General features: G+C 38.9%; 1 protein-coding gene across 2 annotated transcripts in view; it reads left to right on the top strand.

Annotated features, from left to right (window-relative positions):
* Positions 1 to 17,976, top strand: part of kdm4aa (lysine (K)-specific demethylase 4A, genome duplicate a) — a 48,803-nt gene that overhangs the window by 9,518 nt on the left and 21,309 nt on the right. For both annotated transcript variants that reach the window (XM_061888708.1, XM_061888707.1), the window contains exons 4-10: positions 2,018 to 2,132; positions 2,204 to 2,397; positions 7,504 to 7,553; positions 11,302 to 11,405; positions 14,141 to 14,278; positions 14,356 to 14,585; positions 14,638 to 14,780. In XM_061888708.1, the coding sequence (XP_061744692.1) occupies positions 2,018 to 2,132; positions 2,204 to 2,397; positions 7,504 to 7,553; positions 11,302 to 11,405; positions 14,141 to 14,278; positions 14,356 to 14,585; positions 14,638 to 14,780 (974 nt within the window). The remainder of the gene's footprint in view (positions 1 to 2,017; positions 2,133 to 2,203; positions 2,398 to 7,503; positions 7,554 to 11,301; positions 11,406 to 14,140; positions 14,279 to 14,355; positions 14,586 to 14,637; positions 14,781 to 17,976) is intronic.

The raw sequence follows: 17,976 nt of genomic DNA, 5'->3' as shown, positions 1-17,976 counted from the left end.
TAAAGTGCACTTTTTGTACAGAACGCCACTACAAGAGTTTAAAACAAATAATGTGCACTTTTGTGCATGATGTCACACAAGATATTTCAGTAAGTGTCATAAAAATGAGCTGCATAATAGCAAATCAAATAGTGTATGTCCTTCACTATGTGGTAGGTTCCTGCGGACGTTATCTCCTTCTGTTGTTGATTATTATTTTCATACGGTGTTGATGTGGAAATGGCCACCATTTTGTTGATGTGGCACTGAACGGAGATGTTGACATGCGGAGGTTCAAGCAGTCTTCATTCTCTAGCGCAGGGGTACGGAACCTATGGCTCTAGAGCCAGATGTGGCTCTTTTGATGACTGCATCTGGCTCTCAGATACATCTTAGCGTAACATGATAAGTCAGTGTTTTTCAACCTTTTTTGAGCCAAAGCACATTTTTTTCGTTGAAAAAATTCTGAGGCGCACCACCAGCAGAAAACATAAAAAAAATTAGTCTCAGTAGCCGATATTGACAAAAAAAAATTGTTCTCACAATAGCTCTTGTCTCTATGTAGGTGTACTGTCAAGCCGTAACTTATTTTGAGTTTTTTCGGTGTTTTCCTGTGTGACTTGCGCTCCTATTTTGGTGGCTTTTCTTCTTTTGTTGGTATTTTCCTGTAGCAGTTTCATGTCCTCCTTGAATGCTATTCATCGCACGTGCTTTGTTTTTACAATCAAGACTATTTAAGTTGTGTGGACGCACTCCTTCTTTGTGTGGACAATGTTGATTGTCATGCCATGTACGGTTGTACTTTGTGGACGCCGTCTGCTCCGCACACTGTAAGTCTTTCCTGTTGTCCAGCATTCTGTTTTTGTTTACTTTGCAGCCTGTTCAGTTTTAGTTTTGTTTTGCTTCAATGCCTTTTCTTAGCGGCACTCGCCTTTTGTTTATTTTTAGTTTAAGTGTTGGATATCTTTTTACCTACATGCTGCCTCCCGCATATTGTGATCACGACATACCATGTTCCCGACATCTACAAAAGCAATTAGCTACCTGCTGCCACCTACTGATATGGAAGAGTATTATATGCTTACTCTGCCGAGCTCTAGACAACACAGACACTCAATAACAGCACATTTTTGAATTATAGTTACCGGTTTGCAAAAAGTATTATCAACCCAATTAGGTGAAATTACATAATCTCTCCCACGACACACCAGACTGTATCTCAGTGTGCCGCGGCACAGTGGTTGAAAAACACAGCAATAAGTAATTAATAATTCCGCAGGTAATCAGTGTTAAAAATAACGTTCAAAATTTAAAACATTCCCATGCATTTTAATCCATCCATCCGTTTTCTACCGTTCCTGTTCAAGAAGTCGCATTAATGGTAAGAACTATTCTATTCATTACCTTCAAAATAACAATGTTATTAAAAAGAAGAAGATACTTACTATATTCTTAAAATGTTGGTCTTACTTAAAAATGCACACATTTATTTTTATTCAGTGTTAAAAATTATTATGTGGCTCTCTCGGAAATACATTTTATAATATTTTGCTTTCATGGCTCTCTCAGCCAAAAAGGTTCCCGACCCCTGCTCTAGCGGGTGACTTTTCAAATGATGCTACACATTAGCGGTGCTGCTACTTTTTGTAGCAACGCTTTTGCCGCCTACTTGACATATTACGGTTGTCTGTTCAACATCTTCCCGCTTGAAGCCAAACCACCGCCAGACAATAGACCCCCTGCTGTTTTTCTTGACTACATCTCTGCTCTGCGAGAGCGTATGAAGTTGCACGCGCGACAGTATGTGACGTATGTTAGAAGGTGCGCTTGTTTTATGTCTCAGTGAGAACGAGAGACGAGAAAGAGTGAGAAACGGCTGTAGTGTAATGCCCGCAGCTAAAAGCAACTGCGTGAGAAGGTATACTATATAGTCATTTTCTATATCACACAGAAACAAACCCGCGATATATCGAGTATATTCCATATATCGCCCAGCCCTATTCTGAGCTTTTCACAGAGCATCTTCACTTGTTTACAGGTTCTGCAATCCCCAATATGTTGACGTCGATGAACTTGAGCGCAAGTTCTGGAAGAACCTGACTTTCAACCCTCCCCTCTATGGAGCAGACGTCAGCGGAAGTCTCTACGACCCGGTGAGCAGAGACACTTTGCGTCCCGGTACCCCTCGAGCCGTGCCGCGCTGACCGCGTGACCCCGTTTACAGGGCGTGGCCGAGTGGAACGTGGGCCAACTGGACACCATCTTGGACATGGTGCAGCACGAGAGCGGGATCAAGATCAAAGGAGTCAACACCCCTTATCTTTACTTTGGCATGTGGAAGAGCACCTTTGCCTGGCACACAGAGGACATGGACCTCTACAGCGTCAACTACCTTCACTTTGGAGAGCCCAAGTCATGGTATGTGCAAACATCTGCTGACAGGATTGTCATTGTTGGATTCTGAGTCCTACTGATTACTTTCATAGTATGTGTGTGTGTGTGTGTGTATATAGACTGTATTAGTACAGGCCAAAAGTTTGGACACACCTTCTCATTCACAACTGAATGGCCTAACCCAGGGGTGTCCAAACTTTTTCCACTGAAGGCCGCAGACTGAAAATTCAAAGCATGCGGGGGCCGTTTTGATATTTTTCTTTTTTTAAAGCAATACAATAGTTGTTGTTTTTTTTACCTTTATGGCTTTCCTCAAGTTTGGTCCCCGGTCTCCGGAAGGGTCTCAGTCATAAAAATGTTAGAAATAAGCAGAGGTGGGTAGTAACGCGCTACATTTACTCCGTTACATCTACTTGAGTAACTTTTGGGATAAATTGTACTTCTACGAGTAGTTTTTATGCAACATACTTTTACTTTTACTTGAGTATATTTATAGAGAACAAACGCTACTTTTACTCCGCTCCATTTATCTACATTCAGCTCGCTATTCGCTACTTTTTTTTAATCGATCTGTTCATTTTTGTTTTGGTTAATGACAGAGCTTCAAAGTAGAATCCACGCATGCCTGCGTTTCACCAATCACATGCAGTCACTGGTGACGTTGGACCAATCAAACAGAGCCAGGCGGTCACATGACCCGACTTAAACAAGTTGAAAAACGTATTGGGGTGTTACCATTTAGTGGTCAATTGTACGGAATATGTTCTGTACTGTGCAATCTACCAATAAAAGTTTCAATCAATCAAAAGTGTAAAGGAAAAAAGACACTTTTTATTTCAACCGTACTTCCCGTCAAAAGCCTAAAGACTGACCGCACAGTTCCTGTCTTCACAATAAAAGTGCCGCTCCGTCGCGCCTGCGCTAACCAAATAAGAGTCTCCGAAAGCCAGCGCAAACAAGCTAGCAAGATACGGAGTTTGCCGCCAATGTATTTCTTGTAAAGTGTATAAAAACGAATATGGAAGCTAGACAGATAAGATGCCAAAAACCAACGTCTTTCATGTGGTATTAGACAGAAAAGAGGAACTTTTTTTCTCCTCCATTTGAAAATGTGGACATTATCAGCACTATACTGTCTGATTCCAATCAATGCAAGTCATCAGAATCAGGTAATACACCAACTTATATTCTTGTCTTCATGAAAGATAGGAATCTATATGTTAAACATGCATGTATATTTATTAAAACACCTTCAACATGTCAACAAAAACGGCAAAATAAATAAATATAAATTCTATACTGTATATATAAATGTATGTGTGTGTGTGTGTATGTGTGTGTGTGTATATATATATATATATATATATACATACATATATACATATATATATATATATATATATATATATATATATATATATATATATATATATATATATATATATATATATATATATATATATATATATATATGATATGTGTGTGTATAAATGATGTGTGTGTATGTATTTGTATATATGAGGTAGATCACCTCGACTTGGTCATTTACTAAGTAATTGATAAACATTGAAAAACTTATTGGGGTGTTACCATTTAGTGGTCAATTGTACGGAATATGTACTGTACTGTGCTATCTACTAATAAAAGTTTTAATCAATCAATCAAATCAATGAATGCCTACTGAGGCTATGATGCTGTTAAGTTATTGTGCCTCATTGTGCCATTTTTTTATTTTATTTTAATGTACTATTATTTAATATATATTATTGTTTTAGTTGCTTAAGAGATATTCCTGGCTCTGAATTTGCTCATTGCTATTTTTATGTTTTTGTGCATTATTTGTTGCCGTAATCGGGTTACTCATCAGTTACTCAGTACTTGACTAGTTTTTTCACAACATACTTTTTACTTTTACTCAAGTAAATATTTGGGTGACTACTCCTTACTTTTACTTGAGTAATAAATCTCTAAAGTAACAGTACTCTTACTTGAGTACAATTTCTGGCTACTCTACCCACCTCTGGAAATAAGTCATTAAATATCTTTTTTTTTTCATTTAACGCTTGACTCTCGAGATCAACTTCAGGTCTGTCTGTTGTTATAACATTTTTTTAGATTTTGTTTTTTATGTTAATGGCCTTTATGTCAAAACCCTTTTTTATATGGCAAACACACAAACTAGGCAACATTTTCCCCCAAAACATTTCAAAGTGGAATATTTGACGTGAAGTAATTGGAACCCGAAATAGGTCAATAATTCATAACTATAAAAAAAGAATAAGTGTTGAAAATAAGCCAAATGTATATATATTTTTTTTACTATTAATGCTTAAGTCTGTAGATCTCTTGATTTATAAGATTTTATAATTTTTTCATACTTTTTTGTTTGTTTGATGCCTTTTTTGTGAAAGAAAACTTTCTTTCGCACAAAATATGCAATATTATCCCCCCAAAATATTTGAAAGTGAAATTGTTCCAGTGAAGTAATTGGAGCCTTCAGCAGGTCAGTAACAGTCCGCATGGCAGCTTTGTGTTATTAGTGTCAACACTGCAACTTTTTCTTGTTACATGTCACTGTTAAGTCTTTTATTACACCTTTTTGTGTTTTAAATTTTTATTATAGTATTTTTTAGAACGGGCCGGGGGCCATTCAACAAATTAGCTGGGGGCCACAAATGACCCACAGGCCGCACTTTGGACACGCCTGGCCTAACCCCATTGACAAAGCAAGAAATTCCACTAATCAACCCTGATAAGGCACACCTTTGAAGTGAAAACCATTTCAGGTGACGACATTGAGAGAATGCCAAGAGTGTGCAAAGCAGTGATCATAGCATTAGGTGGCTATTTTGAAGTAACTGGAATATAAAACATGTTTTCAGTTATTTCACCATTTTTTTGTTAAGTACATAACTCCACATGTGTTCATTTATAGTTTTGATGTGACGATCTGTCAGGTTCAAACATTGATGACATTTATTAAACAGAGAAGAAGCAAGGAATCATGCAGAGACAGAGATCAATTTGGCTCAATGAGGATAGATGTATTGGGTTGTACACTTAGTTACAGTTCCAACCTAGGCTTTAAGGTCTAGTCCCATTATTTGAGAGGTCCCTGGTTACATCACTGAGGCTGCTTCTGAAGGAAGGGGGGTCATTTCAGCAGCCCCAGTTAGACATAATATATGAATATTAATGAAATGGAAATGTGCTGACACTCGTGATATCGCCCTGTCTCTGCTTTGTCTGCGTCAGGGTACTGGGTGTTCTGGACAAAAACACTGATACGAGGCGACTCGCAATCCAAGATTGCAAATTGCCCCTTTGCACAATTGATAATAACGATCGCAACGGCCTTCAAGCATAAGAGTTGTGTGATAACTTATACATAATTATTCTAACACAATCTACAATGTAAATAGTCATGAAAATAAAGAAAACTCATTTAATGGGAAAGTTTGTCCAAACTTTTGGCCTGTATTGTGTAATATGCTTCTCATAATCTTCATAAATGGACCCACTCATCGGCAGTGCGCGTTATAATTTGGTGTGAAATGATGGTATGCGAACCTATTTGAACTAAATGTTGACATTGTGATGATCCGCTGCCCGGTTCATGTTTTGTTTATGTTTAGGATTCCCTTAGTTTAGTTTCAGCACCACAGTGTTTTGTGTTCCTGGTCCTGATTATGTTCACCTGTCCCTGGCTAGTGGTCGGGTTGCTCACCTGCTCCCGGTCACTAATCAGAGAGCTATTTAGCCCTGCCTCTCGCCACACTCTGTCTGGCTGTTTTCTTTGCTTCATGCAAAATTTACGTTGGTTATCCATGCTCCGTGTTCTTTTTTCTATGCTAAGCAAAATACGTCCTTGGCCAAAAATCACTTTATATTCTCTACTGCTCGCTCGTGTTACCATATCTGAATTATTGTGCAGAAATATGGGGAAACAACTACAAATGTGCGCTACATTCGTTAACTGTGTTACAAAAAAGATCGATTAGAATAACACACAATGTTGGATATAGAGAACATACAAACCCTTTATTTATTGAGTCAAAAATATTAAAGCTCGATGACTTGATAAAATTGCAAACAGCTAAATTGATGTACAAAGTAAATTATAACCTGCTACCAAAGAATGTACAACAATTCTTCTCAACTAAAGAGGAGAAATGTAACCTTAGAGGAAAATCTAACTTAAAACATTTGTATGCCCGTACAACACTTAAAACTTTTAGCATATCAGTATGTGGAATTAAATTATGGAATGGATTAAGTAAAGAAGTTAAACATTGTACTGAAATGATCCAGTTTAAGAGGATGTTTAAATTAATAGTGCTTACAAAGTACAAAGAAGAAGTATTATGAGAAACACTTTCAAACTTATTGAAAATAAGATATTCTTCATCTTAGTATGTTAATAATGACTGAAATAATTAAGTACATGTTAGAAAACTGCTGTGTTACTCACTCATAGATGTCATTTTGATATTTTGCTGTAAAGAAAGTCAGTGAATGAATGTTTATATTGTGGGCGCTCTGAAGTGGAAAAGGGGTAGGATTAAATAAGCTTTGCTTCTTCCTACTCCTTTTCGGACATGATGTATTGTGTATTGCGAAATGATGAATTTAACTGATGTATAATGTATGTATGTCATGTTCGAAATAAACTAAGAAAAGAAAAGAAAAGAAAAAAAGCTTTGCCAAAGCTTCCTGCGCTATCGGCACACGTTTCTGTTTATTTGTATTCTTGCCTGGTTTATGAGAATAAATCCCTTTTCTGACCTGCACACTGCTTCCGGAGGTCCGTCTGCATCTTGAGGGAAACAATCCGCGCATTAACATGCAAGCCAACCGTCACAGACATCTTAGCTTTGACATAGCAAATAGTTACTAGCGTAACATCTAACAATATAAGTTATTACAAATTAACTCATTTTATTAAATATAATTCACTATTGTTTGAATATGCCGAGAGGCCAATAAAAAAAAGACACCTTGGACACCCCTGGCGTGTTGTGTACCTAATGGTGTGGCAGCATATAAAACAGCGTTAGACATGCAGATTCTACAAAGTCAGTAATGTTCAAAATAAATAAAGTATATGTGTGCTTCTTATTCTCTGCTTAGGTATGCAGTCCCGCCAGAACACGGGAGGAGATTGGAGCGACTTGCCAAGGGTACGTACAGTGTTTTTAGACCACAGGTGTCAAACTCAAGGTCTGGGGGACAGGTCTGGCCCGCCGAATTATTGTTTATGGCCCTTGAGGGCCTGGAAAAAATATGCAACAATAAGGTACTTGCTTACTAAATGTATTTGTTCTTTCCGTTTGGACAGAAAAAATTGTACGTACTGCATGAAATTGCACATTTTTCTAACTTTAATATTAACAAATATTGCGACAGATATTGTATCATCATACTTTCCAAAAAATTGTTGGTTTTAAAGTCGAAACAAATGCTGTAGATATCTGCTTGAAATAGGATTTCCAAGAAAGTTAACTATGAAATTGTTCACTGTAGGTTTTAGGGGTTACATTTATGGTGTTTTTTTTTTTTTTTACAGCATTTTAACTTTAAAAACAAACTTTTTTTTGTTAGAGTAAAATTCTGTGAAGTGAGCATTTTTATTTAATTGTAAAATCTACGCTTGTAGTTTTTGCCGTGTATTACTGTAAACGGAAAAATGGTCGCGCATTTTTTGACTGTAAAAAAAATGGCAGCTCTGTTGCTAGAATTTTAAAAAAAATACAGTGGTGCCGTTTTTGTATTTACAGTAAGACGTTGTAAAACCACAGTACATTTTATAGTATAATTCTGGCCGCTAAGCTGGCTGTTTTTTTCATTCACTGTAAAATGTTGCCATAAAAATACAAATAAACACTTTTTGTTGCAGTAAAATTCCAGTGAGTGAGTTGCCAGTTTTTACTGTAAAATATACAGATTTTTTTTTACAATGTGCTTAACAATTATATATATATACATTCAAAGTGGGGCAAAAAAGTATTTAGTCAGCCAGCGATTGTGCAAGTTCTCCCACTTAAAATGATGACAGAGGTCTGTCATTTTCATCATAGGTACACTTCAACTGTGAGAGACAGATTGTGAAAAAAAAATCCAGGAATTTTGAAGAATTTATTTGTAAATGATGGTGGAAAATAAGTATTTGGTCAACCATTCAAAGCTCTCACTGATGGAAGGAGGTTTTGGCTCAAAATCTCAGGATACATGGCCCCATTCATTCTTTCCTTAACACGGATCAATCGTCCTGTCCCCTTAGCAGAAAAACAGCCCCAAAGCATGATGTTTCCACCCCCATGCTTCACAGTAGTTGTGGTGTTCTTGGGATGCAACTCAGTATTCTTCTTCCTCCAAACACGACCAGTTGAGTTTATACAAAAATTAATACATGGATGATACAACAGAGGATTGGGAGAATGTCATGTGGTCAGATGAAACCAAAATAGAACATTTTGGTATAAACTCAACTGGTGGTGTTTGGAGGAAGAAGAATACTGAGTTGCATCCCAAGAACACCATACCTACTGTGAAGCATGGGGGTGGAAACATCATGCTTTGGGGCTGTTTTTCTGCTAAGGGGACAGGACGATTGATCCGTGTTAAGGAAAGAATGAATGGGGCCATGTATCCTGAGATTTGGAGCCAAAACCTCCTTCCATCAGTGAGAGCTTTGAATGCTTGACCAAATACTTATTTTCCACCATCATTTACAAATAAATTCTTTAAAATTCCTACAATGTGAATTCCTGGATTTTTTTTTCACATTCTGTCTCTCACAGTTGAAGTGTACCTATGATGAAAATGACAGACCTCTGTCATCATTTTAAGTGGGAGAACTTGCACAATCGCTGGCTGACTAAATACTTTTTTGCCCCACTGTAAATATAATATTCAAATAGGCAAATTCCTATATTATTCGCTGTGACAAGCGGCCCTCTAAGGACAGCTCTAGCTGCAATGTGGACCTTTACAAAAATAACTGTGACAGCCCTGCTTTACACTAAGTCCAGACAAACATTTATATTATCAAAAACGCACATTTCCCAACATTAATCCTCTTGTTATTATACTTGTTGATTTCCTTCTGGAATGTGCTTCCATTTGCACGTTTTAAACTTTACTAAGCACGTATTTATTCTCTTGTCTCAACCTAACTTGGTGGCGAGCTTAGCTGATCAGGGGTGTCCAAACTTTTTCCACCAAGGACCCATTTTGCTGTTTTTTATTTTGGGGAAAAAAGAAATGCTAAAAACAGTCAGCAGTTCCTCGGCATGTCACGCTTTGAAGTTTCACTCCATCAAACTTTTTTGTTGTTGTATTTTTAAAGCATATTTTACAGTTTTTTAGCCTAAATTCAAAATTTTATAGCGTGAAAAATGTCTAAATGTACTTAAAATATCAATACTATGTGGAAAATATAGACCAAGAGATGTGATCAAACTCATGGCCTCTGAGGGGCTCAGCCTCAGGCGACATTACTATATTGGAGTAAAATAGTGTAAAGGAGACTGTGGGTGTTTTTTTCATGACAAGAGGGTTCTGGTTATGTGAAAAAATGTATCTAGAACATGGGTGTCAAACTCTGGCCCGCGGGCCAGTTTTGGCCCGCCGTTTAATTTCATTTGGCCCTTGAGGCAATATCAAATTAACATTAGAGCTGGCCCGCCGGTAACACCACATTCACCGCTAATACTCATACTTGCCAACCCTCCCGATTTTCCCAGGAGACTCCCGAAGTTTAGTGCCCTTCCCGAAAATCACCCTGGGCAACCATTCTCCCGATTTCCACCCAGACAACAATATTGGGAGCGTGCCTTAAAGGCACTGCTTTTAGCGTCCTCTACAACATGTCGTCACGTCCTCTTTTCCTCCTTATAAACAGCGTGCCGGCCAAGTCACATAATACATGCGGCTTTCACAAACACATACTTGGTCAATAGCCATATAGGTCACACTGAAGGTGGCCGTATAAAAAACTTTAACATTGTTACAAATATGCGCCACACTGTGAACCCACACCAAACAAGAATGACAAAACACATTTCAGGAGAACACCCGCACCGTAACACAACATAAACACAACAGAACAAATACCTAGAACCCCTTGCAGCACTAATTCTTCCGGAACGCTACAATATAAAACCCCTGCTACTACCAAACCCCGCCCACCTCATTATTTTATTTTTGAATTTATTAGCCAGTGGAAAAAGTTAATGTTGATATTTACCTCAGAAGGCTGCAAATAGAAAAGAGGCATTACATTTTTTAATTAAATTTTATTTGATGTACCACAGATGTTTTTTGAAAGTTGATTTTGCACTTTTACGTTATATAAGCTCTGCCTGTTCCATGGGAGGAAGCCCAAATACCCGGAGGGAACATGCAAACTCCACACAGAAATATCCCGAGCCTGGGATTGAACCCAGGATTACTCAGGACCTTCATATTGTGAGGCAGATGCACTAACCCCTGTTCCACCGTGCTGCCCCATTTAAGCCTTGCTTGTTCAATATTCATTGCAAAACTTGTTTGGGTCCCTATTAAAAGGTTAATTGGTTCAACCTTGCCCCGCGGCTTTGTTCAGTTTTAAATTTTGGCCCACTTTGTATTTGAGTTTGACACCACTGATCTAGAAGGTATTCAACATGTTTTTTTAAATTTCCAGCTAGACAAACACTTGATTTGTAGTTACTTTGCGGAAATTCATTTACCACAAAACAAAGGTCAGCGAGGAGGAGGTGGGCACGGGCAGCGTGGCGCACAAAGTCTTCCAGAGGACGCTGAGCCCCGCCGACGTGCTGCACGTGCACAGGAATTTTGGTTTTGGCGCTCAATAAATGGCGTACCTAATGAAGTGGCTACTGAGCGTCTGCCACGTTTTGAGAGCTGTGACGTGCTTGTGCGCAGGTTTCTTTCCTGGCAACGCTCAGAGCTGCGAGGCCTTCCTGCGCCACAAGATGACCTTGATCTCGCCGTCAATCCTCAAGAAGTACGGAATCCCGTTTGAAAAGGTGAGGCAGCGCAGACAGGAAGTGGCGCTAGAAGAGCCACCAGTGACCCCTAATGAACGGTGAGGTTGTAATGTGCCGCCTGATCAAACCAATACAGAGGAACCTCCATTTGCAAACTTAATTCACTTGAAAAGTGTGTATAGTGAAGCATATTTCTCCATAAAAAACAATGTACATATGATTATATGGTTCCACCCTCGACAAAGGTCCATATTTTAGTGAAGGTTTGTACACTCTGAACACAATATAACGTGCTATACACTATTGCAGGGGTCGGGAACCTTTTCGGCTGAGAGAGCCAAAAAGCCAAATATTTTAAAATATATTTTCGTAAGAGCCATATAATATATTTTTTTAACACTGAACACAACTAAACACGTGCATTTTAAGTAAGACCAACATTTCTAGAGTATAATAGGTCTCTTATTCTTTGTAATAACATTGTTATTCTGAAGCTAACTGTGGAGGCGGCGTGGCCTGCGGGCCTTCAGCGACAGGTGCGTAGACGGCCCACCTGGGCTTTGTTATCCAATCACCTGTCGCTCTGTTATAAGCAGCAGCCAGGAGGAGAGACAGGGTTGGGGCTGGAAAAACTATTGCTGGAAAGCAACTGAGAGACTTATTGAAAAATAAAACAATATTGTAACCCTGAAACCGGCTCTCATGTCGGTGCTTGGGGGTCTGAAGAACCCCCAGGAGGGCAAGCCCCACACTAACCAATAATAAATAAATAACTTCTTACCATTAACGCAACTTCTTGAACAGGTGCGGTAGAAAACAGATGGATGGATTAAAAATGCATGAGAATGTTTTATATTTTGAACATTATTTTTAACACTGTGATTACAAGTGGAATTATTCATTACTTATCGTGTTAAGCAATGTCAGCTCAGATTTATCAGAGAGCCAGATGCAGTCATCAAAAGACTGCAGAGTCATCTGGCTCTAGAGCCATAGGTTCCCTACCCCTGCACTATTGTATATCATTCAAACCTAACAAGAAGGTGATTGATCAAATTGTGTCTTTATTACCAAAGCCAAAACAACAACAACCTCTTAAGAGCCAAACTCTTGTACAACATGCAATTTTAATTTATTTTGGCTCTTTGGAACGTAATGAGTATAAAGCAAGAAAAAACTTGAATCTATCATGTGATTAATTGGCCATTGTGAATCTAATGAGTGATTAATTGGCAGTGTAATGTCAACAGTGGACACCGGGGTCTTGTAGGGAAAAATGTTGAAAACTGAAAATGGGATGTCCACACGCCAGGTCCTAGGAGGATATGCGCTGCTCTGCCAAAACGTGCACACACATAGAAATCGCTTTGGTGCCCTCACAAACGATCAGAAATCACAAAAATACTTAATTTGCCAACCCTCCCTATTTTCCGGGAGACTCACGAAATTCAGCGCCTCTCCCGAAAAACTCCCGGGACAAATTTTCTCCCGAAATTCAGGCGTAGTGGAGGCCACAACCCCTCCAGCTCCATGCAGACTGGAGTGAGGACAGCCTGTTTTCACATCCGCTTTCCCACAATATAAACAGCGTGTCTGCCCAATGACATTATAACTGTAGAATGATCGAGGGCGAGTTCTTGGTTTCTTATGTGGGTTTATTGTTAGGCAGTTTCATTAACGTCCTCCCAGCGCGGTAACTACACACAACAGCAGCAGTCACGTTTTCGTCTACCGTAAAGGAGTTCGTCTGCCGTAAACAGCAATGTTGTGACACTCTTAAACAGTATATGCATATGGTACTGTATATGCATATGGTAAGAAAAATAGTGACAGAGAATAGAACAAGGATGGACAATTCAACCCTTAACTCAACAATGAGTAGATCAGTGTTATGTGGGTGTATATGTGTAAATAAATGAACACTGAAATTCAAGTATTTATTTTATTTATATATACATATATATACTGTGTATGTATGTATGTGTATATGTATATATGTATATATATATATATATATATATATATATATATATATATATAGCTAGAATTGACTGAAAGTCAAGTATTTCTTTTATATATATATATATATATATATATATATATATATATATATATATGTATGTATGTATGTATGTATGTATGTATAAAATACTTGACTTGGTGAATTGTAGCTATAAATATATTCCTCCCCTCTTAACCACGCCCCACCTCCTGAAATCGGAGATCTCAAGGTTGGCAATCATGACCATAATACACATTTAAAAAGTAAAATCTCCTTACATTAACATCTGCAAAGGAGGAACTGACTAGAAAGGAGACCGCAATGAGGGAGTGGGGGTCAGGGGCCATGTTTGCATGTGTGTGCTTGGGAGAGGGCCCACTGAATGAAAGTAGCTCTTCTTCTCTGCTGTGAAATAAGTCTGCTTTGGCATCTCATTCCGGAAAAGTCTGTTTTCATCACAAATAGAACTTGCTGCTGTACAAAGCCTGCTTCGTCAATTCTTCCATACATGTGACGTGAGCGCCATTAATCTACTCCTCGCAAATAGTTGTTGTTTTTCACTCCACTGCGATTCCCTCCTTCTTTCCAGGCTGGTTTGTTGTCTCTTGGGGCTCATGTTGAGTTAGCAAAATGGACAAAACATAGAAAAGCCTTTGTACATACAAACATGGTTCGCACATTTGTCTCGATGGAAAAGTTTGTAAATCGAAAAGTTGGCAAATAGAGGGGTTTGTTAATCGAGGTTCCACTGTTTGTTTGATAATCCCCACAGGTGAAGCAGGAGGCGGGCCAGTTCATCGTGACCTTCCCGTTCGGTTACCATGCGGGATTTAACCACGGCTTCAACTGTGCCGAGTCCACCAACTTTGCCACGCAGCGATGGATCGACTACGGCAAGCAAGCCACGCTGGTGCAGCACCTTGTTTGCTAGACCGTCCCATGCTGCTTTGTCTTTGTCCTCCTGACGTCTCCAACTCTCCGGCTCAGTGCTCGTGCCGCCAGGACATGGTGAAGATCTCCATGGACGACTTTGTGCGCAAATTCCAGCCGGAGCGCTACAAGCTGTGGAAGGCGGGAAAAGACAACGCTCCCATCGACCACTCCAAACCCACGCCGGAGGCCGCCGAGTTCCTCAAAGACCAGAGCGTGTCCCAGAAAGAGAGTCGTCCTAGCGGCAAATGTGACGGTCCAAGAAGCCCCGCCCACGAGAACAGCAGGTAACACTGCACGCACGTGGTTGTTGTCCTCACTAACCCCTCTGTTTGTCAGTCCCAAACTTCAGAAGGGGACCAAGCGTCCATTGGAAGCCTCCGAGGACCTCAAAGCTGACCCGGGTGAAGAAGAGGCGGAGCCAAAGAAGGTCAAGCTGACCACTATGGAGTCTCCTGCTCAAGTCACAACAGACACACATGGTACTACACATTTATTCAAGTCACAACAGACACACATGGTACTACACGTTTATTCAAGTCACAACAGACACACATGGTACTACACGTTTATTCAAGTCACAACAGACACACATGGTACTACACGTTTATTCAAGTCACAACAGACACACATGGTACTACACGTTTATTCAAGTCACAACAGACACACATGGTATACTACACGTTTATTCAAGTCACAACAGACACACATGGTACTACACGTTTATTCAAGTCACAACAGACACACATGGTACTACACGTTTATTCAAGTCACAACAGACACACATGGTACTACACGTTTATTCAAGTCACAACAGACACACATGGTACTACACATTTATTCAAGTCACAACAGACACACATGGTACTACACGTTTATTCAAGTCACAACAGACACACATGGTACTACACGTTTATTCAAGTCACAACAGACACACATGGTACTACACGTTTATTCAAGTCACAACAGACACACATGGTACTACACGTTTATTCAAGTCACAACAGACACACATGGTACTACACGTTTATTCAAGTCACAACAGACACACATGGTACTACACGTTTATTCAAGTCACAACAGACACACATGGTACTACACGTTTATTCAAGTCACAACAGACACACATGGTACTACACGTTTATTCAAGTCACAACAGACACACATGGTACTACACATTTATTCAAGTCACAACAGACACACATGGTACTACACATTTATTCAAGTCACAACAGACACACATGGTACTACACGTTTATTCAAGTCACAACAGACACACATGGTACTACACGTTTATTCAAGTCACAACAGACACACATGGTACTACACATTTATTCAAGTCACAACAGACACACATGGTACTACACGTTTGTTCAAGTCACAACAGACACACATGGTACTACACGTTTGTTCAAGTCACAACAGACACACATGGTACTACACGTTTATTCAAGTCACAACAGACACACATGGTACTACACGTTTATTCAAGTCACAACAGACACACATGGTACTACACATTTATTCAAGTCACAACAGACACACATGGTACTACACGTTTATTCAAGTCACAACAGACACACATGGTACTACACATTTATTCAAGTCACAACAGACACACATGGTACTACACGTTTATTCAAGTCACAACAGACACACATGGTACTACACGTTTATTCAAGTCACAACAGACACACATGGTACTACACATTTATTCAAGTCACAACAGACACACATGGTACTACACGTTTATTCAAGTCACAACAGACACACATGGTACTACACGTTTATTCAAGTCACAACAGACACACATGGTACTACACATTTATTCAAGTCACAACAGACACACATGGTACTACACGTTTGTTCAAGTCACAACAGACACACATGGTACTACACGTTTGTTCAAGTCACAACAGACACACATGGTACTACACGTTTATTCAAGTCACAACAGACACACATGGTACTACACGTTTATTCAAGTCACAACAGACACACATGGTACTACACATTTATTCAAGTCACAACAGACACACATGGTACTACACGTTTATTCAAGTCACAACAGACACACATGGTACTACACGTTTATTCAAGTCACAACAGACACACATGGTACTACACATTTATTCAAGTCACAACAGACACACATGGTACTACACGTTTATTCAAGTCACAACAGACACACATGGTACTACACGTTTATTCAAGTCACGACAGACACACATGGTACTACACATTTATTCAAGTCACAACAGACACACATGGTACTACACGTTTATTCAAGTCACAACAGACACACATGGTACTACACGTTTATTCAAGTCACAACAGACACACATGGTACTACACATTTATTCAAGTCACAACAGACACACATGGTACTACACGTTTATTCAAGTCACAACAGACACACATGGTACTACACGTTTATTCAAGTCACAACAGACACACATGGTACTACACGTTTATTCAAGTCACAACAGACACACATGGTACTACACATTTATTCAAGTCACAACAGACACACATGGTACTACACGTTTATTCAAGTCACAACAGACACACATGGTACTACACATTTATTCAAGTCACAACAGACACACATGGTACTACACATTTATTCAAGTCACAACAGACACACATGGTACTACACATTTATTCAAGTCACGACAGACACACATGGTACTACACATTTATTCAAGTCACAACAGACACACATGGTACTACACGTTTATTCAAGTCACAACAGACACACATGGTACTACACGTTTATTCAAGTCACAACAGACACACATGGTACTACACATTTATTCAAGTCACAACAGACACACATGGTACTACACGTTTATTCAAGTCACAACAGACACACATGGTACTACACGTTTATTCAAGTCACAACAGACACACATGGTACTACACGTTTATTCAAGTCACAACAGACACACATGGTACTACACATTTATTCAAGTCACAACAGACACACATGGTACTACACGTTTATTCAAGTCACAACAGACACACATGGTACTACACATTTATTCAAGTCACAACAGACACACATGGTACTACACATTTATTCAAGTCACAACAGACACACATGGTACTACACATTTATTCAAGTCACAACAGACACACATGGTACTACACGTTTATTCACGTCAACATGCACGTATGGGTTTGATTTGTTTCATAATGTTAAAAAAAATCTATTTAAGGTTGAAACTGACAATGGGAATGTTTTTAGGTATAATACAACTGTAAAAAAAAAGTGTTCAATCAATTAATCAAAACAAAAAATTAATGTAAGATGAAAAAAGATACATATTTTGTGTGTGTCTGTGTGCGTGTATGTATGTATATATATAGATATATATATGTATATGTATATGTATATGTATATATATGTGTATGTATGTGTGTATATATATTTATATATTAGGGGTGTGGGAAAAAATCTATTCGAATTTCAATCGCGATTCTCACGTGTGATTCAGAATCGATTCTAATTTTTTAAAAATCGATTATTTTTATTATTTTTCATTATTTTTATCAATCCAACAAAACAATACACAGCAATACCATAACAATGCAATCCAATTCCAAAACCAAACCTGAGCCAGCAACACTCAGAACTGCAGTAAACAGAGAAGTTGAAAGGATGCACAAACCCGA

Source organism: Nerophis ophidion, linkage group LG26 (assembly GCF_033978795.1).
Source record: "Nerophis ophidion isolate RoL-2023_Sa linkage group LG26, RoL_Noph_v1.0, whole genome shotgun sequence".
NCBI lineage: Eukaryota > Metazoa > Chordata > Actinopteri > Syngnathiformes > Syngnathidae > Nerophis > Nerophis ophidion.
The sequence above is the reverse complement of the archived record's forward strand: the minus strand, read 5'-3'. Positions and strand labels throughout refer to the sequence as shown.